This window comes from Delphinus delphis, chromosome 16, assembly GCF_949987515.2.
Source record: "Delphinus delphis chromosome 16, mDelDel1.2, whole genome shotgun sequence".
Taxonomy (NCBI): domain Eukaryota; kingdom Metazoa; phylum Chordata; class Mammalia; order Artiodactyla; family Delphinidae; genus Delphinus; species Delphinus delphis.
In genome coordinates this window covers 11,798,615-11,818,962 of record NC_082698.1, presented here as the reverse complement: position 1 = coordinate 11,818,962, position 20,348 = coordinate 11,798,615, and the positions used below count along the sequence as shown (strand labels likewise).

Here is a 20,348-nt window from a genome sequence, read left to right as displayed (position 1 = left end):
GAGGGCAGGGCAGAGGCCACAGTACTTTCACGACCTAGCCGTGGAGTCATACTGTCATTTCCACCACATCCCTTTGGTTACACAGGTTCAGTGTGGGAGGGGACTGCACAGGCTGTGAATCCCAGGAGGCAAGAATCACTGGGCCATCATGGAGGCTGTTTACCACAGGGGCCATGAAGAGGGTGAGATCAGGGATGACACTAGGCTTTTGGCCTAAGTGGCTGGGTGAATGGTGGTACCATTTACCGAGGGGTAGAAGCGCATGCTTGGGGGAAGGTAGGTGGGGATCAAGAACTCTCTTCTAGACCCCAGTTTGGGAGACTTCACCTCTGCACTGCAAACTTCTGTCTATAGGTGCTGCTGTGCTGTGCTGGTCTGGGGCTTCCATAGCCTCAGACTTGGGGGGAACTTTCTCAGGGCCTAGTTGTCATCTGTCCCTTGAACTAATCCCATGTCAGCCTCGAGGACCAGGAATTAAGAACCAGGCATTCTTAGGTTCAAATTCCAGCTTAGCCACTTAGTGGCTGTGTGACCCTGGGCCAGATTCTTGGCCTCTCTGGGCTTGTTTCCGCATCTGCAAAACAAATCCACTTCGCTGTGGTAGCATGAGACTCAGAAATTATGTTGCTGTAGCGCTCAGGCTGGGGCCTGGCTCGCCCTGGCCTCTTTACACCTCAGATTCCCAGCCTTTCTGTGTGCACAGTCATAGCTACATCATAACATACCCAGGTCGCTAGGTGGATTTGATTGGGAAGGATTTCTAAAGAGTCTGTTCAGCTTCTTTTAAGTAGATGATGCAGAAATTCTGGGGACAGCAGAAGTAATTATTACTCACAGGAAAATGCAAGTATTTTTATGAGTATCTTCTGAAAAATTGAGGCATTTCTTCATGAGCAAACAGTCCTGTTTATTTCTCTAACAAAATAGCCACAATTGTGCTGCAGGGGCCAACTTTCAATGCCAGTGGCTTTTCTCAGGGGTCAGCTCACCTCCCTCCCACTCCCCAATCCCCCCCCCCCACACTTTCTTTTCTTTAACCTATAGGAAACATAGTGAAGACAAAAGTGACCAAATTTGGGCTTTGCTGAGAGAACGGGATTACTTTTGCAGTGAGAAGTTAATTTTTGTGGCCAGACTTTCTCAACTGTGAAAACCAGTGTGGGCAAAAGCATCGTAAGCCTGAAAGTACATTTGGGAAATGATTTTCCTTGGAAAGGACATTTTAAAGAAGGTCATTAGTGTTTGCAAGAGGACAGGGGCATCTGTTTTCTCCTGAAGGAAATGTTCACTCAACTCGTGAAGAGACAGAGAGGAGGAGGGGGGGACGGGGAAAGCCACGGGGAGGGGATGCTTGGGGAGCCGAGATGGGAAGCAGGACGGCTTAAAATCGTGTTCGCGCCCGCCCGGTGCGCTGTGCTAAGCACACTCTCTATCTGACCCTGACAAAGGGCATTTGGTTATTACACCTGTTAGGAAACTGTGGCTCAGAGAGATTGGGAAGGTGTCCTGTGGTCACTCAGCTGGTGGACAGAGGACTCAGAAGTCCAACGCTGCTCGTCTGATAGAGCCCCCTCTCTTTCCATGCTGCCCTAGGAGAAAGGGCTCTTTTATTGTTTTAAAGTCCATTTGGGGGACTTTCCTGGTGGTCCAGCAGTTAAGACTCCGAGCTTCCACCGCAGGGGGCATGGGTTTGATCCCTGGTCGGGGAACTAAGATCCTGCATGCCGTGTGGTGTGGTGCGGCCAAAACATAAAAAATAAAATAATCAAGTTCATTTGGAAACCATCTCTTCCCTTGTGGTCCTGCCTCTCCATCTGTTTATCAGTCTATTTGTCAACGAGTTACTGAGCATTTACTATGTGCCAAGCACTGTTCTGGGTGTTTGGGAGACAGCAGGGAACAAAACCAAGATCCCTGCCCTTGTGAAGCCTGCATTCTAATGGAAGGAGGGATGGACACAGGCAATAAGCCACGTGGAATGTTACAAAGTGATATGTGCAGTCGAAATTAAACCTGCAAAGTAAAAGAAGGGTAGAGGGATCCGGAGAGGCAGGCAGTGGGTGGGTACAGCCTGTAGTGTTAGAACAGGTGAGCAGCAGGTGTTGCCTTGGAGGCGTGGAAATGCTCTGGAACTAGGCAGCGGTGGAGGTAGCACAGCGTCGTGAATGTCCTAAATGCCACTGAATTGTTCCCTTTAAAGTATCAATTTTATTTATTAGGGAAAACATATTTATTAGGGAAAAAAAGGTGGGCAGGGTCAGCTTCATGGAGAGAGTGATATTTGTGCAAAAGGCTAAAGGAGGGGAAGGTGTTAACACTTGGGATGTTTTCTCCCAGGGAGAAAGAGGAAGGCTCCGGGCAGAGGGAGTAGCAGGAACAGATGAACTCAGGTGAACTGTGACCCCCGGGCCAACAGCCTGCTGTCTGTTTTTGTAATAAAGTTTTATCGGAATAAAGCCATGTTCATTTGTTTACGTATTATGTTGTCTGTGACTCAGGGACTTCACCTGGGTCTTTACAGAAAAAGTTCCTGACTCCTGAGGTAGAGCATACATAGGTCCTCAGGTGGGAAGGTCCATGGGGTATGTGAGGAGCAAGAGGAGAGGATGGCTGGAGTGAGGGAAGGAAGGAGTAGAAGCAGGTGAGGTCAGAGAAGTCACGGGCACCAAATCAGGTAACCCTCCTGCATGGCTTTCCTGTGGCACCTCTGGTAAATGTCAGGACAGAGGCTGACATCATGCCGATGGGGAAGTGTGTGTGTGTGTGTGTGTGTGTGTGTGTGTGTGTGTGTGTGTGTGTGTTGCGTGGGGGCAGTGATAGGGTGGAGAGATGGCTGAACTTGGGAGTCCTAACACCTGGGCTTTAGACCTGCTGTCTGTCCCTCGCCAGCTCTGTGTCCTCAGTTATCTCATTTACAGAAGTCGTGATGGTGGTGGTGGTGACGGGTGATGATGATGGTGGTAGTGGTGTTGGTAGGGATGGTGATGGTGGTGGTGGTGGTGAGGGTGATCGTGGTAGCGGGGATGATGTTGACGGCGGCGATGGTGGTGGGGATGGGGGTGGTGGTGGGGACGATGGGGGGGTGGCAGTGATGTTGATGGTGAGGTTGGGGGGGTGGGGATGGTGGTGATGGGGTGGCAGTGGTGATGATGGTGGTGGTGTTGATAATGGCTACATCCAGTGAGCCCCTGCTGTGTGCTGGGCACTTGCACACTTGACTCTAACTCTTATCGCAGCGGTGCAGATTGGGTAGCAGCATCTTCCTTCGCAAGAGAGAACACTGAGTGACTGGGGAAGACCCTGTGTGTGGCGGGGCTCAGATAACATGCTGTGACAGCCACCTTATCATACTCCAGTGAAGAGGCCGGAGGCCGTGGGCGTGAGAAGCCCTGGTAAACAGCGCAGCCAGCACAAGGGCAGCAGCCTCCGGTCAAGGTGGCCCAGTCTCAGTGCTGCCCCTGGCAGCAAGGGTTTCCTGGGAGGGGCCGTCCCCGGGCCCCCCTGCCCTCCCACTCCCACCGCAAAGCCACACCGGAGGCCTCCCCTCTCTCAGGCTCCGTGTGATGGGGAGGGGCCGCGTCCCCCCAGCCCCATGGCAACCAGTTACCAGGCCTGGTGTTGGTTTGGGTTTTCCTAATTGAGGTTGTGGGATCTTTCTGGTTGTGGCTGAGGCTTTTCTGCCCTGGAAACCCGGCTGCGGCGTGGCCATGGGGTGGGGCCTGGAGGTGCTGGGACCTGCCTGCAGGCCGCACACGCCCCGTGCTGCTCCCCCCCCCCCCCCCCCCACCTCTCGCCGCTTCAGTACCGCGCTTCCTTTGAAGAACATCCTGGAGGTTTTAGGTTCTGGTAGCTGACAGCTGTGGCACCACGAAACGTTCGTGGTCAGGATCCCTGTGTGTCTTTGCCTCCCCATGTCTGGTCCCATGGAGGGTGCAGCCGGCCTTGAGGCCTGGGGTGTGGGAAGGCACTGCTTCTGTTTGCCCACCGTGGTTTTTGCCCACCCTCCTGGTGGGGTCCCTGTGAACAACGGAAGCTCCAACTAAGCCGCGGAGTTCAGCTCCCAGGCGGGTAGACAGGCCCCGGAAAGGCCTCCGGTCTTGTCCCGTCCTCCTTGCTTCGCTGAGTGTGGGCAGGTGCTCCCCGGCCTGGCTGCGCCTGCACCAGTGTCAGCCTTCTGATTGGAGCCCAGGGCTTCATCCTGGATTCTGATGAATTCAGGTGGTGGTGGTGTGAAGGTAGCAAGCCCCTCTGGGTGGGAAGAGGCTCTGTGCCCCGAGCCCTGCCCTCCTCCCTCTCTTGCCCACTCCTGGGGTCCTTTGCCAGCTAGGATGGCGCTGGACACACTTGAAGACACCAGGGCTGCCGGATGCTTCCTGCCCCGAGGAGCCGTGGACTCGGCTGCCCCGCTTAAATGGCACAGCTCCCATCACAGGAGATTCTGGGCCAGAGGTGCCTTTGGTAGCCCCTCGTGTTGTGTTTTCTTCCAGACGTTTCCATCAGCGGGTAGTTCTGGGGGCGTCTCCACTTGTCGCCACCAGATCCTGACCTCCCAGCTCCAGCGCTTTGGGACGGTGGGGTAACGGAGGAGTGGAGGACAGGGGAGGATGGAGGGGGGAGTCAACTAGATGCAGGGGGCGTCCAGGAAACGTCACAGAAGAGGGTGTCCTGAGGCAGAGACCCTGTGGGTACTGGATAGTTCTAGAAAGTGAGACCTACAAAAATAGAACGAGGCCCCTGGCCCTGGGTTTGCAAGCTCCATCCCCCTTGCCCCACGCACCCGATCAGCTCCCTTCTCATCTGTACTAATGCGATCTTAAAGAAACACTCTTTTGGAAAAAAAGGGTTCTGCTGCCATGACCTGGCATCACCCTCCCCCGCCCCCTCCTCCCCCTCCCATCCCAGGTGAGGAAACTGAGGCCAGAGGGGTGGGCCCGTCTCCCTTTCACAGTGGTTGCCAAGTGCATTGGGTTGGAGAAAGTCCCCTGCAGGCTGAGGTCACCTCAAGTACATTTGGCTGGAGTCATGTCCCTTTTGAAAAGGCTTGAGTCACTCAGTGACGCAGTCCCGAATGGCCCTATAATTGGGATCTTGCCTTGTTTGGGGCTGTATGAAAAGAGACTCTGAACCAGTGAGATACACCCTCCTCTTCAGCTTCAGCTGCGGGTGCCACTCTGGCAATGGCAAAGGGGACAGAGCCCAGGTGGATGGGACAGAAATCTTGGTGGCAGGGAGGGCGAGCATAGAAACAAGCAGACACAGGGTCCACCTACCCCACCAGGAAAACTGGCCTCCTCCGCATTGCCTGTGGCCTTTGAGAACACCCACGGCCTCCCCGTGGCGATATTTTCTGGAAAACCAACCCTGCTGGCAGTGCTGTGGAAACTGAGTCCTGAAAACTCACCTGGTTAGAAAGGAATTGAACAGACTCTTTAGCTCCACAGATGTCACAGGCAAAATTGTCATAGTGCCTTCCACTTGACCGGCTGGAGTGGCTGAGTCATCAGCTTCTGTGGCTGGGAACACAGAGAGAGATCCTTCCCATGTACAGTCAGTCACCAGGATGCTTGAGACCCTCCCAGACCTTGATCCAAATGCGCTGAGAGCAGCTCCTCCAGTTTTCATGGTTCTCACCCCCCAGCCCCCAGACGCGTGGTCTAAAGACCTGCTTTACAACACAATTTGAATTTCTAACAGATTTGGTCCCTGGCATTAACATGACCTTTCCCAGCCTCCTGGAAGCTTGGTGACCCACAAGCCATTCCGAGGAAGGGGCTCTGAGGTGACAGGAGGAAGAGGCCCTGCTGGGAATCCTGGGGCCCCTGTGGCCCGGGCCCCCCTCCATCCTGTGTCCTTGTGCCTTTAACCAGCAGTGCCCTAAACCGTTTTGGAAGAGAGGGCAGCTGTTTCTGTGGTTTCGCCTGTGCTGCCTCTAGTTACATCTGGCACCACCTGGGGGCCTCTGCACTGAACGGGCAAAGCTCGCTCAGCCCCTCCGTCTCGCCCCATCCACAAGGGCCAGAGCTGATTGGGTAATTTCAGAGCCTAGGCTGGCCCACGACATGTGGCGTGCCTGGAGAGAAAAGGTGAGCTGGCCAATCAGATTTGCTCCTTGGGACTCTAGGCTCAGGATTCTGGCAGATGGGCAGGGAGGGGGCTTTGGGGCCTGCCGGCTGCAACACCATTCTGAGACTGACCACCCTGAGTGAGCAAAGACTCCGCAGAGGAAGCGCAATCCCCACAAGACCACCCTCACTTCAGACCACAGCCACCAGTTTGAGAGTCCCCAGGCCACACATACTTCTGACTAACTGGCTAAAAATTTGGGGATTCCCCCAACCCCTCTCAGGTTTGATGATTCACTAGGACGACTCACAGAGCTCAGGAGAGCGCTATATTTACAGTTTTATCAGAGCGAAAGGATACAAATCTGAACCAGCGAAAGTGGGAGATGCATAGGGCAAGGTCTGCTAGGGACACGTCACCATCCCGGCACCAGTGTATGATCACCAACCAGGAAGTGCACCCAAGCCCGGTGCCCAGAGTTTTTATTGGACTTTTCATTACTTAGGCGTGATGGATTGAATCATTAGCCGCGCGTTTGAACCCAGTCTCCAGCCCCCTTCCCCTCCCCGAAGTTTGGGTACCACCATTTGGCTCAAAGCCCCAACTCTCTAAGCCCACGGTTGGTCATTCTGGCATGGCCAGCCCCAGCTTGAGTCGTCTCCTTAGCATGAGCTCGGGTGTGGTTCCGGGGGCCCACCACGAATAAAACCCACACCCCCATCACTCGGAAAATTCCCAGGACTGGGAGATCACCTACCAGGAACCAGGGACAAAGTCAGTTTCTTCGTTATACAACAACAGCCAATTGGGTTCCATGCAAAGTGGTGAGTAAGCCTGGCATGGTCTGCAGAGAGGCACATGGCGGAGTGAGAGGCAGAGACACCCCAGCCCCGGGTTCTCTGTGTCTCCACAGCCTTCCTGTTCCCACAAACCCAGCTGCTCTTGGCTGCCTCTCCTTGGATTCCTAGAGGCTCCAGTGATCCTGGTAATAATCCCTGTCTTTGTGGGTCAGCTTAAATGATTCTCTCTTCCTGCTCACCTTGGTTAGAACCGCACTCACCAACACAGTTTTCCAGTGTGAGTTGACAAGTTTGTCCTGGAGGATGTGGTCCATGGGAAGACCGGCTTCCACTTCCTCAGGGCCCACAAAACGAATCAGGTGCTCTCCGGATCCCAGTGTGCCTATCTCCAGGGATGATGCTCTTCTCTCTGGGTTCCAGAGAACAATTAAGGTCCAAAGGGAAGAGGTCAGAATGGGAAGAGGTACCCAGGAAGTATAGGGTGTGTGCACTGATGATTCGGGTGGGGTTTGAGGTGGGTCCCGCCTGCTCCGTAGGGAGCGAGACCCGGGCCTGGTGCCGGGTGTGGTGGGCCCCTGAGGCCATCTCACCAACCTGTTCCCCCATGGCCACTGGTGAGCTTCTCTCCAGTGTCTCCCTCTGGATTTCTGGAAACAGTTGGGTCCACATCCAGTTTGCCTTCCTACACCGGCGAGTGGCCGGGTAAGTGGTTTTATGGGGACAGGGACCGGGATTCTTGTCAGAGTCAGACCCCAGGATCACCAAATTGGTCCAAACTGCTGTGAATTTTTTCAGATCTAGAAAAGAAGTAGGCAGGGCAGAAATAAGTCAGAGAGAGAAATTTCCAGAAAGAGTGGTCCTATCGTTGTCCCGTTTCCCACATGATGCTCAAGGGCTTTCTCAAACTTGACTGTGCATCAGAATCAACCTGGAAGGCTCATTAAAACGGACCACTGAGCCCCCTCCCAGAGTTTCTGACTCAGTAGATCTAAGGTGGGGCCCAAGATTTTGCATTTCTGACAAATTCCCCAGTGATGCTGGTGCAACTGGTCCAAGGACCACATTGGGAACCACTGATTCAAGGGTGTGAAGGAAGGTCTTTCCAACAAATGCAGAGAGCCTTTCTCAGCTTCCCCCAAGGAACCTTTCTCTGACCAGGGAGGAAGAGAACATTAGAGTAGGAGTCAGGATGCCTGGGTGTGTGACACAAACCGCTTGAGTGATTTGAGCCAAGGTTCTTGCCTTTCTGAGACTCTATTTCCTCACCTGTCAAATGGGTCCAGTAAGAGGACCTACCTTGTGTGGTTGATGTGAGGATTAGATGAGAGGGCGTCTTAACAAACAGCTCCCTGACTCTGGTAGTACAGGAAATGCCACATTTCTCTAACTTCCAAATCAGATATACTGTAAGATTGATGAGAAGTTCAAGGTCAATTGTTTTGCAAAGGTCTGTCCCACTCCCTTCCATGGATGGCACGAGAAGCCCCAGGGCTCAAAGGAATCCAGCAAATAAGACCTCACACCATCGGGGTCACTGCTGTTGCCGATTTTGTCAGTGTCCTTTGGAGGAGAGGTCTCTACGCTTTTCCACTCCCCTGTGTCAGGCTGGTCCCGGGTCCCTCACAGCTCAGAGCCCCTTGTCCCTGGGATCCAGCAGGGGCAAAGGCCTCCCCACCGTACTGTCTCCCTGTTGTTCTCATTTCAGTCCTCAGCCTGCAAAGCATGAACACCTCCCTGGAAAACAGTAAAAGCAACAAGAATAACAGCCAGTTTCTTCCCCCACAGTGACAGTTTTCTCATGGCAGTTTTCTGGCCTGATCTTTTCATTCTTCCCTGGGCGCATCCACAGGAGGAAAAGAAATGCCAGCTCGTTTCTCAGCAGCTCACCCTGTTATGAGCACTTGGCCCGTGCTTAAGACACAGTAGCTCTTTATTACTTTGCTTTTTCCCCCAAGTCCTGCGCTCCATCCCTGCTAGGACTTGCCCTCCTGCTGGCCACTCTCCCTCCTCCTGCCCTGCCACCCCCTTATCACACTTCCCTCGGCCCATCTGGGGTGTACCTGCACGAGGCCATTGCTGGCAGCCAAGGGAGACCCTGGGGGCTGGAGAAAGCAGAAGTGATTTGGTAAGCAACTTCCTCTCTGGAGGCTGCATCTTCCTGTCGCCCACCTTTCTCCAGGTTTTGCTTGGACTCTTGCCCACCCAGGAGAGAGACCTGCTGCCCTGGTCCTTTGGTGCCTTCCCCAGAGCCATGAGTGGGTAGAGTTCAGCCCATGTCCACAAGCCTGACATCTTGGTCTCTTCTCACCTCTGATGGGAGCCCTCCTGTCTGGCTCCCAGCCTGTGTTGCTGGCATCCCCTCCCTGGCTGGGGCGCCCTTCCTCCATGCAGCCCCCACCTGCCTAGCCACACCCCCAGTGGTCTCACTCAGCTCTGCCCTTTTAAGCGTGGAATGAGCTGGACGTCCACGAAGGTAGGCACTCTGTCCTCTTGGCCGTCTCATTTTTAGCCTGTGGAAGGTAAACTGTGAGCAACCGTAGGCTGGTTGGTAAAGAGAATAAAGCCCAAGGATGCTCAAGACGGGAAGTGGCTGCCAGTCAGTGTGGGTTGGAGAAGATACATGCTCCTGTTTGCGTGTGTGGTTCATCCATTGGCCCCATTAATTCCTCTCCCTGAGCCTCAGGTTTCTCATCTGTGAAATGGGGCTAGTAACTGCCTTATTGAGGACCAAGCGTGTAGCATTTAGTTCAGTGCTAAGCAAATATTCACTTAACCAGTCAGTCAGCATAACTTAACAAAAGCTTGCAATTGTCCAGGCCAGTTGTGTTAGCTGCCCCACCCTCTGGAAGGATATGGAGCAGGTCTGGGCTGAGCTGGGAGAGGGCTGTGGGCAGACAAGGGATCTGCCTCTCAAGGGCAGCCCTGGAAGGGGCATAAGGTTGGGGGCTTGAAGAAAGAGCAGGACTTCAACAGGCAGAGGGGTCAATTCTGGAGGTCAGAAGTCTGACCTGGGTCTCACTGGGTTAAAACTAGGGTGTTGGCAGGGCTCTTTCCTTTCTGGGGGCTCTAGGCGAGAATCTGTGTTCTTGCTTGTCTAGCTTCTAGCGGTCGCCTGCACTCCTTGGCTCGTGGCCCCTTCCTTCTTCAAAGCCAGCAACAGCTGGTCTAGTGTTTCGCACATCACATCACTCTGAGCTGACTCTCCCACCTTTGCTTCCAAAATTAAGGACTCTGGTTACATCGGGTCCCCCCAAATCATCCAGGATAATGTCCCTGTCATTATCCTTAATTCAGTCTGCAACCTTAATTTCCTTTGCCACATAACCTAACATATTCACAGGTGCCAGGGATTAAGGGATACTTTGGAGGAGCATTGATTTGCCTGCCATAGTCCCTGCCCTGTTCTGGGGGATGAGGAAGCGAGGAGAAGGACGAAGGAAGCCCCAGGTGGCTGTGTGGTACCCACCGGCCCTTCATTACTCCAGCCTCTGGGTCACATCCTCCAGCCTTGACTCACCTTTGCCACCTCCCTACTACCACCACTGTGGCCCCATTACTAGCGAGTCTCTCCCAAACCTCGCACTCCTTCTGAGTGTTGGTCATAATGGTCATTAAATAAAGCAGCATTTCTCCGTTTCAGCACTATTGACACTTTGAGCACATTGTTCTCTGTTGTGGGGTGCTGTCCTGCTCATTAGGCAAGGTTTAACTGTATCTCTGGCCTCTACCTGCTAGATGCTGGTAGCACCCTCATCCAGTTGTGACAACTCCAAATATCTCTAGACACTGCCGAATGTCCCCTGGAGGACAAATTGCCCAGGGGTTGAGAACCACTGAAATCAAGCCTTTGATGTTTATCTTCCTCACTAGATCGGGCACCCAAAGAAGGAAGCCCCGAGAGGGTGACACCCCGTCTGTCTTGCCCGTCCCCACGTCCCCAGCACCTGCATAGTGCTCGGCATTTACTAGATGCTCTACACATACTGGTTTAATGAATTAATGAATTTTGTTCATTTTCTTTGTTTTTAAAGTTTTGGTGTTAATTTTCTTAATGGATAAATTAACCTATAAAAAAGTGTGTGTGTGTGTGTGTGTGTCTTAAATAGACTCCTGTTGCCATAGACTGGCTACCTAAGAATCGCCTGGGGAGCCTTTTACGTAGCCCGACTCCTGGGTTCCGATCACAGAGAGTTGGGGCTCAGGCTGATGGGGTGCAGCCTGGGAGTCTGTATTGTCAAGAGGGCTTCACCAGTTCCTCAGAAAAGGGAAACATAGAATTACCATATGATCCAGCAATTCTGCTCCTAGGCAAATACCCAAAAGAATTGAAAGCAGGGACTCAGATATGCAGAGCAGCAGTATTCACGATAGCCAAAAGGTGGAAACAACCCAAGTATCCATCAACAGACAAATAACTAAACAAAATGTGCTGTATGCACACAACGGAGTATTATTCAGCCTTAAAATGGAGTGAAATCTGACACTTGCTACAGCATGGATGTACCTTGAAGGCATCATGCTAAGTGAAACCAGCCAGTCACAAAAGAGCACATCTTGTATGATGTCACTCGTGAGGTCCCTAGAGTAGTCCAATCAGAGAGACAGAAAGTAGAAAGGTGGTTGCCAGGGGTAGAAGGGAGTGGAAGCTGGTGTTTGATGGGTACAGAGTTTCCATTTGGGCTGATGGAGTTCTGGAGATGGACGGTGGTGACGGTTGCACAACAATGTGAATGTGCTTAATGCCACTGAATTGCACACCTACCGATGGTTAAAATGGTACATTTTCTGTTATGTATATTTTACCACACACACAAAAGGGCTTAATCCCAGCCAGATCTGGGAACAAATAGTGTGGGAATCAATGGGGGCACAGGGGGTGCAGACTGGATGAGTTCTTTTTTTTCTTTTCTTTTTTTTTAACATCTTTATTGGGGTATAATTGCTTTACAATGGTGTGTTAGTTTCTGCTTTATAACAAAGTGAATCAGTTATACATATACATATGTTCCCATATCTCTTCCCTCTTGCGTCTCCCTCCCTCCCACCCTCCCTATCCCACCCCTCCAGGCGGTCACAAAGCACCGAGCTGATCTCCCTGTGCTATGCGGCTGCTTCCCACTAGCTATCTACCTTACGTTTGGTAGTGTATATATGTCCATGACTCTCTCTCGCTTTGTCACAGCTCACCCTTCCCCCTCCCCATATCCTCACGTCCGTTCTCCAGTAGGTCTGTGTCTTTATTCCTGTCTTACCCCTAGGTTCTTCATGACATTTTTTTTTTCTTAAATTCCATATATATGTGTTAGCATATGGTATTTGTCTTTCTCTTTCTGACTTACTTCACCCTGTATGACAGACTCTAGGTCTATCCACCTCATTACAAATAGCTCAATTTCATTTCTTTTTATGGCTGAGTAATATTCCATTGTATATATGTGCCACATCTTCTTTATCCATTCATCCGATGATGGGCACTTAGGTTGTTTCCATCTCCTGGCTATTGTAAATAGAGCTGCAATGAACATTTTGGTACATGACTCTTTTTGAATTATGGTTTTCTCAGGGTATATGCCCAGTAGTGGGATTGCTGGGTCATATGGTAGTTCTAGTTGTAGTTTTTTAAGGAATCTCCATACTGTTCTCCATAGTGGCTGAACCAATTCACATTCCCACCAGCAGTGCAGGAGAGTTCCCTTTTCTCCACACCCTCTCCAGCATTTATTGTTTCTAGATTTTTTGATCATGGCCATTCTGACTGGTGTGAGATGATACCTCATTGTAGTTTTGATTTGCATTTCTCTAATGATTAATGATGTTGAGCATTCTTTCAAGTGTTTGTTGGCAGTCTGTATATCTTCTTTGGAGAAATGTCTATTTAGGTCTTCTGCCCATTTTTGGATTGGGTTGTTTGTTTTTTTGTTATTGAGCTGCATGAGCTGCTTGTAAATTTTGGAAATTAATCCTTTGTCAGTTGCTTCATTTGCAAATATTTTCTCCCATTCTGAGGGTTGTCTTTTGGTCTTGTTTATGGTTGGATGAGTTCTAATGGCCCTTTTAAGCCTCAGAGCCAGAGCTGATGGGGATGGGAGCATCGGACTTGGCTGATTTCTCGAGACGGCGACTCTTCCCCGGGGGATGCACGTAACTAACCTTTACAGGGGCCGGGCCAGCTGCCGACTGGAGGCCACTGTCCTGTTCACAAGGGCAGCCGCCGCCCAGCTCCAGCTCATCCTGGAAGAGAAATGCAGGAAGAGAAGTCCCAAATCTGGATTCATATGTAACATCTCCATGTTTAAATCTTGACACCGGGTTCAATGAACAGGCAAACAAACCAACAAGCCACACGTGGGTCCAACAGAGCAGCTCTTCAGGCCTCGGGCCTGGGGTGGCGTCTCTTCCCGGTGGCTTGGGCCTCAGCTGGAGAGATTTGAGTTCTGTTTCCTCCTACCGGACGCCGTATCACTTCTGAGGTCCGATGCCAGCTTCCTCTTTGATACCTGGGAGCTTCCTTTGCTTTCGGTGCTCCCGAAAGGGAGCTTTATAGACAGAAGGGTGAGCGTGAATGCCTATAGGGTCTGGATTCTGCTCAGGCTGGGGTCTTGGCCCTGCCATTTGTGAGCTGTGAGGCTATAGGTGACTTGCTTCTTTCTTCCCTGTGCCTCAGTTTCCTTGTCTGTCAAGTGGCAATGGTAATAGTTATGCCTGGGAGAGTTAGAGCGGGGACCAGGGCAGGGCAGCAGAAGGGCTGTGAGGTGTGTGTGGACGTGTGATGGTGTGTTGGTGCCGCTGGAGCAAAGAGCACAGTGGAGTCGGACAGGCCATCCACTGGTGAGTTACGCAACGTCGGACGTCTGTTTCTACATCTGTGATATGCCCAGTGATTTCCTCCTCCACAAGTCATTCTGAGGATTAAGTAAGATAATGTTCAAACAGTGTCTGGCTACAACGTGAGCCCCATACACATTTGTTTTGTTCCTTGGAAGCTGGGGCCTTTGACCTTTGTGGAGGCTTGAGCAGAGGGGGCTGGGGCTGGTTGGCTGGGCTGAAGACAGAACGAGCAGAGAGCTGGGAAATGGACCGTGTCCTGGGCCTCTGCCGTCAGCTCCCTCCCCTCCTTCCTGGCCCCCCGGGTGGGGGTCCTGGTCCCATCCTCAGAAGCCCACCCACTTGCTGTTCAGGAAGGTGGCCTCAGCTTTGCAGGGCAGTTGGATGAGTTGGGAATCTCCCTTTATTGAGATCAGCTCTGTGGCAGCGCCGGCATACGCTGGACCAGGGGCGGGCCCAGATCCGAGCTCCTCCGGGTGTCCCTGGGTTGGCTGGCTGAAGAAAGGGGCCTTGCCCTGCCCAGACCCTCTCTGGGGGTCAGAGGCTGGGGGGAGCATCCCGGGGTGCTGAGGGCCTGGCCAAGATCTGGCGTCTCTTTAACTGGCCCCAAACTTCGTGGGTATTTGAGGTGGTGATCACGTGAAGGGGGATAAGAAGCCCTTAAAATTCTGAGACGCTGAGGGACCTAAAGGACTATGTGATCTTTGGTGAGTCACTGACCAGTGGAATTTAAGGGCCACTCTGGGGGCAGTGGGCAGACGATGGCATCTCAGGTTCTTGGCGCGGTCCTGGCCACGTGACACAGAGATGCCTCCAGGTCCAAGTTCCAAATAGTGGTGGGCTCAGGGACACGTAGGCTGGAGTCGGCCCCCCCTTGCCGTTTGCACACCTGAGCGTTCTGACATCTGTCCACGGATAAGGTGTGGCAGGGCTGATGGGAACACCTGTGTGTGCGCCTTAGGTAGCTCCGTGTGTTCATTGCATGTACGTGTTCATTGTGTGTGTTTGTTACATGTGTGTTCATTGTGTTTGTATGTCTATCATGTGTGCATATCCATTGCATGTGTGTGTCCCTAGCGTGTGCGTGTTCATTACGTGTGCACACTGGGCAGGATGCAAGGCCTGACGGGGGTCCTTCAGGAGTCCTCCCAGTTTTGAGAAATGCATCCCCTGAGACCCTGGGGTTCGTGAGGCGGGAGAAGAAGGGGCTACCCAGGACAGGTGGGAGTTGAAGTCCTTGTCCCCGACACCTGGCCTCCAGCTGGGGATGGGGACTCTCCCCGGGAAACAAGGGGTAAAATGAGGTGGTGAGGGGGCTGCAGTCCACCCGCTTGTGAATCCATTTCACCAGGATTTCCCAGGCCGACAGGCCTGGCCCCTGCCATCGGAAGGTTGTGGTCGAGTCTGGGGCGAACACCAGGCACCCGGCAGGGCTGCACAGCCGTGGGAGACGCCGAGGAAGAACAGGGTGCCCAGTGTGGGTGCAGGCGTGGAGGATGGGAGGGACCGCTGCTGCTGGTGGTGGCGGGGGCCCAGGCCCGGGCGAGCCTGCGGGAAGAACACATAGGCTTGATGCCGACTGGGGAGGGGGCGTGTCCCTGTCTCCCAGCCAGGAAGCCGTGCACAGGCTCACTGGGCTGGGACACAGGCTCTGGAGCCTTGGACAACACCAGCATCAGCTCCCCATCTTTCTCCCCCATCTCTGCAGGGGGCGGAGGAAAGCGCAAGGGGAAAAGCAAGAAGTGGAAGGAAATCCTGAAGTTCCCTCACATTAGCCAGTGTGAAGACCTCCGAAGGACCATAGGTAAGCTCTCCTGCCTCGAGGGGGCACGGGGAGGGACGGAGAGGGGAGCAAGCGGCCCATTAACCGGAACCGTCTGAACGGTGAGTCAGGTACAAATCGATTAATGCAGTAAAGTGATGCCAGGTAGGCGCTCCAAGCTGATGCCTTTGCTAATTGATATAAAGATGCAACCAACATTCGTCGAGTATTTGGTGTGTGCTGGGCAGGATTATCTCCCCGTTACCCTTTGAGGCTGTTATTTTACTCCACTTTTCAGCTGGGGAAACCAAGGCACAGAGAGCTTCTGTAATTGGACCAAAGTTGCACAGCTTGTGGGAGGGTGGTGGAGGTGGGCCACACCTGGCCCTGAGCGCCCCCCCCCCCCCCGCAGCTTTCCGCCTTTCCTTCCTGGGTCCCGTGGGTCCTGCCCTCAGGAAGCAGCCCCAGGCTTTGGGAGCTGAGGCGGGGTGGTGAGCCTCTGGGCTCCCCTTCCCTGCTGCCAGGGATGTGGGTTCTCACCGAGGAGCTGCCCTGCTCAGTGCACAGCCCTGTCCTCTTTATTTAGCGCCCACACGGCCAGGCAGCTCCAAGAGCAGAGGGCGCTTGTCTCCCTAGGGGCTGGCACAGCCAAATGCACAAGGAGGGTCTGTCCCCGGCCCCGCTCCGAACACGGCTGTGGTGAGGAGGCTGGGGGGCTGGATGAGGACTCTCTGTGCTGGTGGGAGCCCTGGCCCTTCCCCCCCGTGCCCAGGGCGGGGCACTCCCGCTTGCTGCATGAAGGCGTCTTATCGGCTCCTGACTGCTAGAGGTCACAGATGCGCCATGCCGTGTTTATTACACTCAGATCCTTTGAGCGCGCGTATAGATGATGCTGCTACCCAGAACTCCGCAGGCCCAGCTGCTCTTGAGACTTCTGCCTGGGGCACTGGGTGAACTGCCCTGCGCCTGCTGGGGGACGTGAGGCCACTCGTGGCCGTTTAGCTTTTCTGAATGGCTTCTCTGCGTGGCCTGGCCTCCGCCAGCTCCCCAGGCCAGGTGGGACTCACATGCCGTCCCAGGCCTGCTCAGTCCTCTCGCCGGGCGCCCCCCTCCAGATCCTTCCGTTGTGCTGTGACAGCAGGTGACCTGTTCCCTCTGTGCGCCCCACATGCCCAGCACGGAGGAGGAGCTCCCTTAATTGGTGTTTATGAAGTGGAAGGGAGCCACGTGCATCCCACAAAGGCAGATGTGACCAGGGAAGAAGTAGGGTGCTGAGTGGTGGGGAAATGACCTCAGACCCACCTTCCGTCCTTAAAACCTCAGGTCGGAGTCCCCACGGTGTTCTTGGGGCTGAGAGTGCAGGTGGCCTAAGAGATCAGGGCCTCTGGGTCCAGGCCGACTTGGGTTCAAACCCCACCCGCTCTCCAGCCACCTGACAAGCTACTTAATCTTGCTGAGCCTCAGTTTCCTCAGCTGAAAATAGTGCTCGTGAACCCAGTCCGGTGAGACCAGGTGTGTGAAGGGCTTCGCTGGAGCCCGGGACCACTCCCCTTAGCACTTGACTTTCTTCCTGGAATGCACAGCAGCTCCCACTCTGCTGGGCCGCTCTTGTGTTGGGGGTGCCCGAGTTTGCCCTTGATCTGGAGGTACGTGGGGCAGCGGGGGGAGAGAAGATGGGCTCTTCTTCTGGGGCTGGGAGGATGTCGGGGAGGGTTTTGCCACTGACGACTCACAAGTAGCCTTCAGAGAGGGGAGAGGAAGGAGAGTCCCTGGAATCTGCCGCCACCCTCCCGGGGCCATCTGGTTCTTTAGGCCTGGAGAGAGTAGGGCCTAGGGGTGGGGAGGGGTGGGGAGCTCAGATGCCATGGTCTCCGCACACCCCTGGGGAACCAGACCCTCTTCTCCATCCTCTTGGTCCAGGGCGAGCACGTTCACCAGCTACCACATGCCTCTCCTGGATGCTGAGCCCAGCTTTTTCTCAACAGGCCCAGGAATGGCTCCCACTCAACCTCGGAGCCATAGGGCTGATCCCAGAGACCCTTCTGAGGTGTTGATTTGGAAGAGAGAACTTGAAATAGGAGGAAAGGACCCTCCAAAGTGGGGAGCTGTGTAGAGAGGCAGGGTAACTGCGTGAGGGCCAGTATCACCTGGGAGGGGCCCGGCAGGTGGAGCCCATTTGCTTCTCTGCCTTGGGTTAACTGCCTGCAGGTGGTGGTGTCTGGAATGGTCCTCAGGACCCAGCCAGCTCTGAAGGCCACCTCCTCAGAGAATTAAAATTAGCTCCTGGCCAGGATCTTTCAAAGCATCCTGCCCTTTTGTCAGGGCACCTCCCACCTCCCCACCTCCCACCCCCAGTTATTATTGGATGTCTGTTTGCCCCTCAAGTGCGAAAGTCTCCTCGAGAAGGATCTTTTAAATTCACCACCATGTGCCTGGTGCCTGCTTACAGGAGGAGCACAATAGTTGGATGAACGAGTGAAGGAAAGAATGAATGAAGTGGTATGAAGGAGTGAACACTGAGCTTCTGCAGTGTTTTAAATAAATGGAAGAGTATTGAGAGTCATATGAGGAACATTCTTGTACCTGCCACCTGGATTAAAGAAATGTTAATATTTTTCTATATTTGATTCATGTGTCTCTTGAAAATGGAAAACACAAACGTCAACTATAGGACTTCTAGTTCCAGACAACGTGGAGCGGATGCGGTTTCCTATCCCCCCCGACCGTGGGCAGTCCAGAGCTCTGGACATCACATATAAAAAAATATAAGAAGATTCCTAAAGGGACCTCTCTGGTGGCACAGTGGTTAAGAATCGGCCTGCCAATGCAGGGGACACGGGTTCGAGCCCTGGTCCAGGAAGATCACACATGCTGCGAAGCAACTAAGCCCGTGAGCCACAACTACTGAGCCCTTGTGCAACAACTACCGAAGCCCGCGCGCCTAGAGCCCGTGCTTTGCAACAAAGAGAAGCCACCTCAGTGAGAAGCCCGTGCACCGCAACGAAGAGTAGCCCCTGCTTGCCGCAACTAGAGAAAAGCCCGTGCACAGCAACGAAGACACAACACAGCCATAAATAAATAAATAAATAAAATAAAAACAAAACAAGCATTTAAAAAAGAAAACAAAAGAAGATTCCTAAAAATGGAGGAAGAGGCAGACTGGCTGGGATCTCAGGATGTGAGGAGTGGTGTGCCAGTGGGCTCCTGGCTTTTCTTTTTTGCCTCCGTTAAATCCCAGGGACCAGGTGCTGGAGAAACTCACTACCCAGAGATGCCAATGGGTGCAAAAGAAAAGACACCCCCCCCCCCAAAAAAAACTCTGTTCTCTCTAGCCAGTAGCCTGGGAAAAGGACAGCTGAGCTGAGCTGGCCCCTCCAGAACGGTCACACTTCGGCCACAGTTCACTCCAGCAATGTGGACGCCTCACTGTCTACCTTTCTTTTCACCTATCCTAGTGCCAGACTCAGAGACCCAGGGCTCCCTCCCTCTCCACGTCTCTCCTTTCTGACACACAGATCCTGATACTTGGAGGTGAGCGAGTTCTGCCGAGGTTCAGTCCCCGACACCAACTCTCAGTGCCCCCACTCTAGCCCTGCTCCCCATGGGGCCTCCAGGCATTGCCCCAGAAGGGCCCCAAATGCCTCTCTCCTTCCAGTTGGCCCAGCCGCACCCTCGTCACTTCCGGTATGGGGGACCCCCTGGAGCCTAGGATTCGCCTCTGAGCTTTTCTATGTCCGTGGATTCCACCCCATGGGCCCCATCCCCATCTGTCCATCAAGGTCCATAAACGGGCCTCTTGTCAGGGTCCCCTCCCCTGGGAGGGTGAGAGAAACGTGCACGCTGGCGTGTGAAAATGAATTCTTCTGTTCTCCTAGAGGGATTGAAAAGACTCTGTGTATAAGTGCAGTGTGAAGAGAGGCCGGGAAAACAGGAAGGCCGCCATAAACCGAGGGGCTGCAGCTCGTGGGGACCGGCCCCAGGGCTCGGGCCTTCCTGTGTGTTTACAGTCCGTCGCCCTGGTGTTTGCCCAGCCTCTGCTGGGGTCCTGCTGGAAGGCTTTCTTAAATAAAAATCTCATTTCTTTTCTAGACCAATATACAAACCAAACAGTGGCAAATGCCACATTTATTTTTCTTGTGGACACATGAGCTCACTTTCTGAAGCTCTTTGGGAGGATGTCCCAGAGCAGGCTTTGGGCCAGGGTGATGAGGCCCTTATGGGCCCAGAGGGCCCCATGGGAAGGCTCTTGATCAGAGGGGAGGACGGAGACCACAAGGACCCTGTTGACTGGCCAGAACAGTGGTCTGTTAAAGCCACACCCCCTCTCGCCCCCAGCACTGCCCTGACAACCACAGGCCATCTCCCCCAGCAGCCAGGGGGATTCTGAGAAATGAAAACGGCACCCCTTGGGTCCCCTGCTGAAACCGCTGCAGCAGCTGCTCCCACCTGTAATAAAAGACAAACTTCTCACCGCGGCTTATGAGCTCTTTGGTCGTTGCGTGAAGCCTAGGGATTCCTTCTCAGAATAATGCTTTAACATACAGAAAATAAAAGACGCAGGGTTGCAAAGGAAACCAGTTCTTTTCAAATAGTTATTAGATACTTTAAAATGTTATGATCTTGAAGTATATGTGCTTTCTTGTGAATACTTTAATAAGGCCCAGCAACTGGTCTAATAGCTACTGTAATTTTGAATTAGTGAGAGCGTAAGTGATATTTCCAGATATCTGCAATGATGGTGATATGAATGGGTCTGAGATTTCTGTCGTTGACAAGTCCCAGCACCGCTAACATTACTGTGGGTTGTTGTCAACATTTGTGACTCAATGAAGTGCTCATTTCCAGTTAGAGGCTGGTGAAGAGAGAGATGACATTTTTCTCCATCCAAGTTCACAGAC

General features: G+C 53.2%; 1 protein-coding gene across 3 annotated transcripts in view; it reads left to right on the top strand.

The window, feature by feature from the left end:
• GRK5 (G protein-coupled receptor kinase 5) overlaps nucleotides 1-20,348 on the top strand; it is a 224,512-nt gene that overhangs the window by 88,489 nt on the left and 115,675 nt on the right. For all 3 annotated transcript variants that reach the window (XM_060033979.1, XM_060033978.1, XM_060033980.1), the window contains exon 2: nucleotides 15,397-15,492. In XM_060033979.1, coding sequence (XP_059889962.1) covers nucleotides 15,397-15,492 — 96 coding nt within the window. The remainder of the gene's footprint in view (nucleotides 1-15,396; nucleotides 15,493-20,348) is intronic.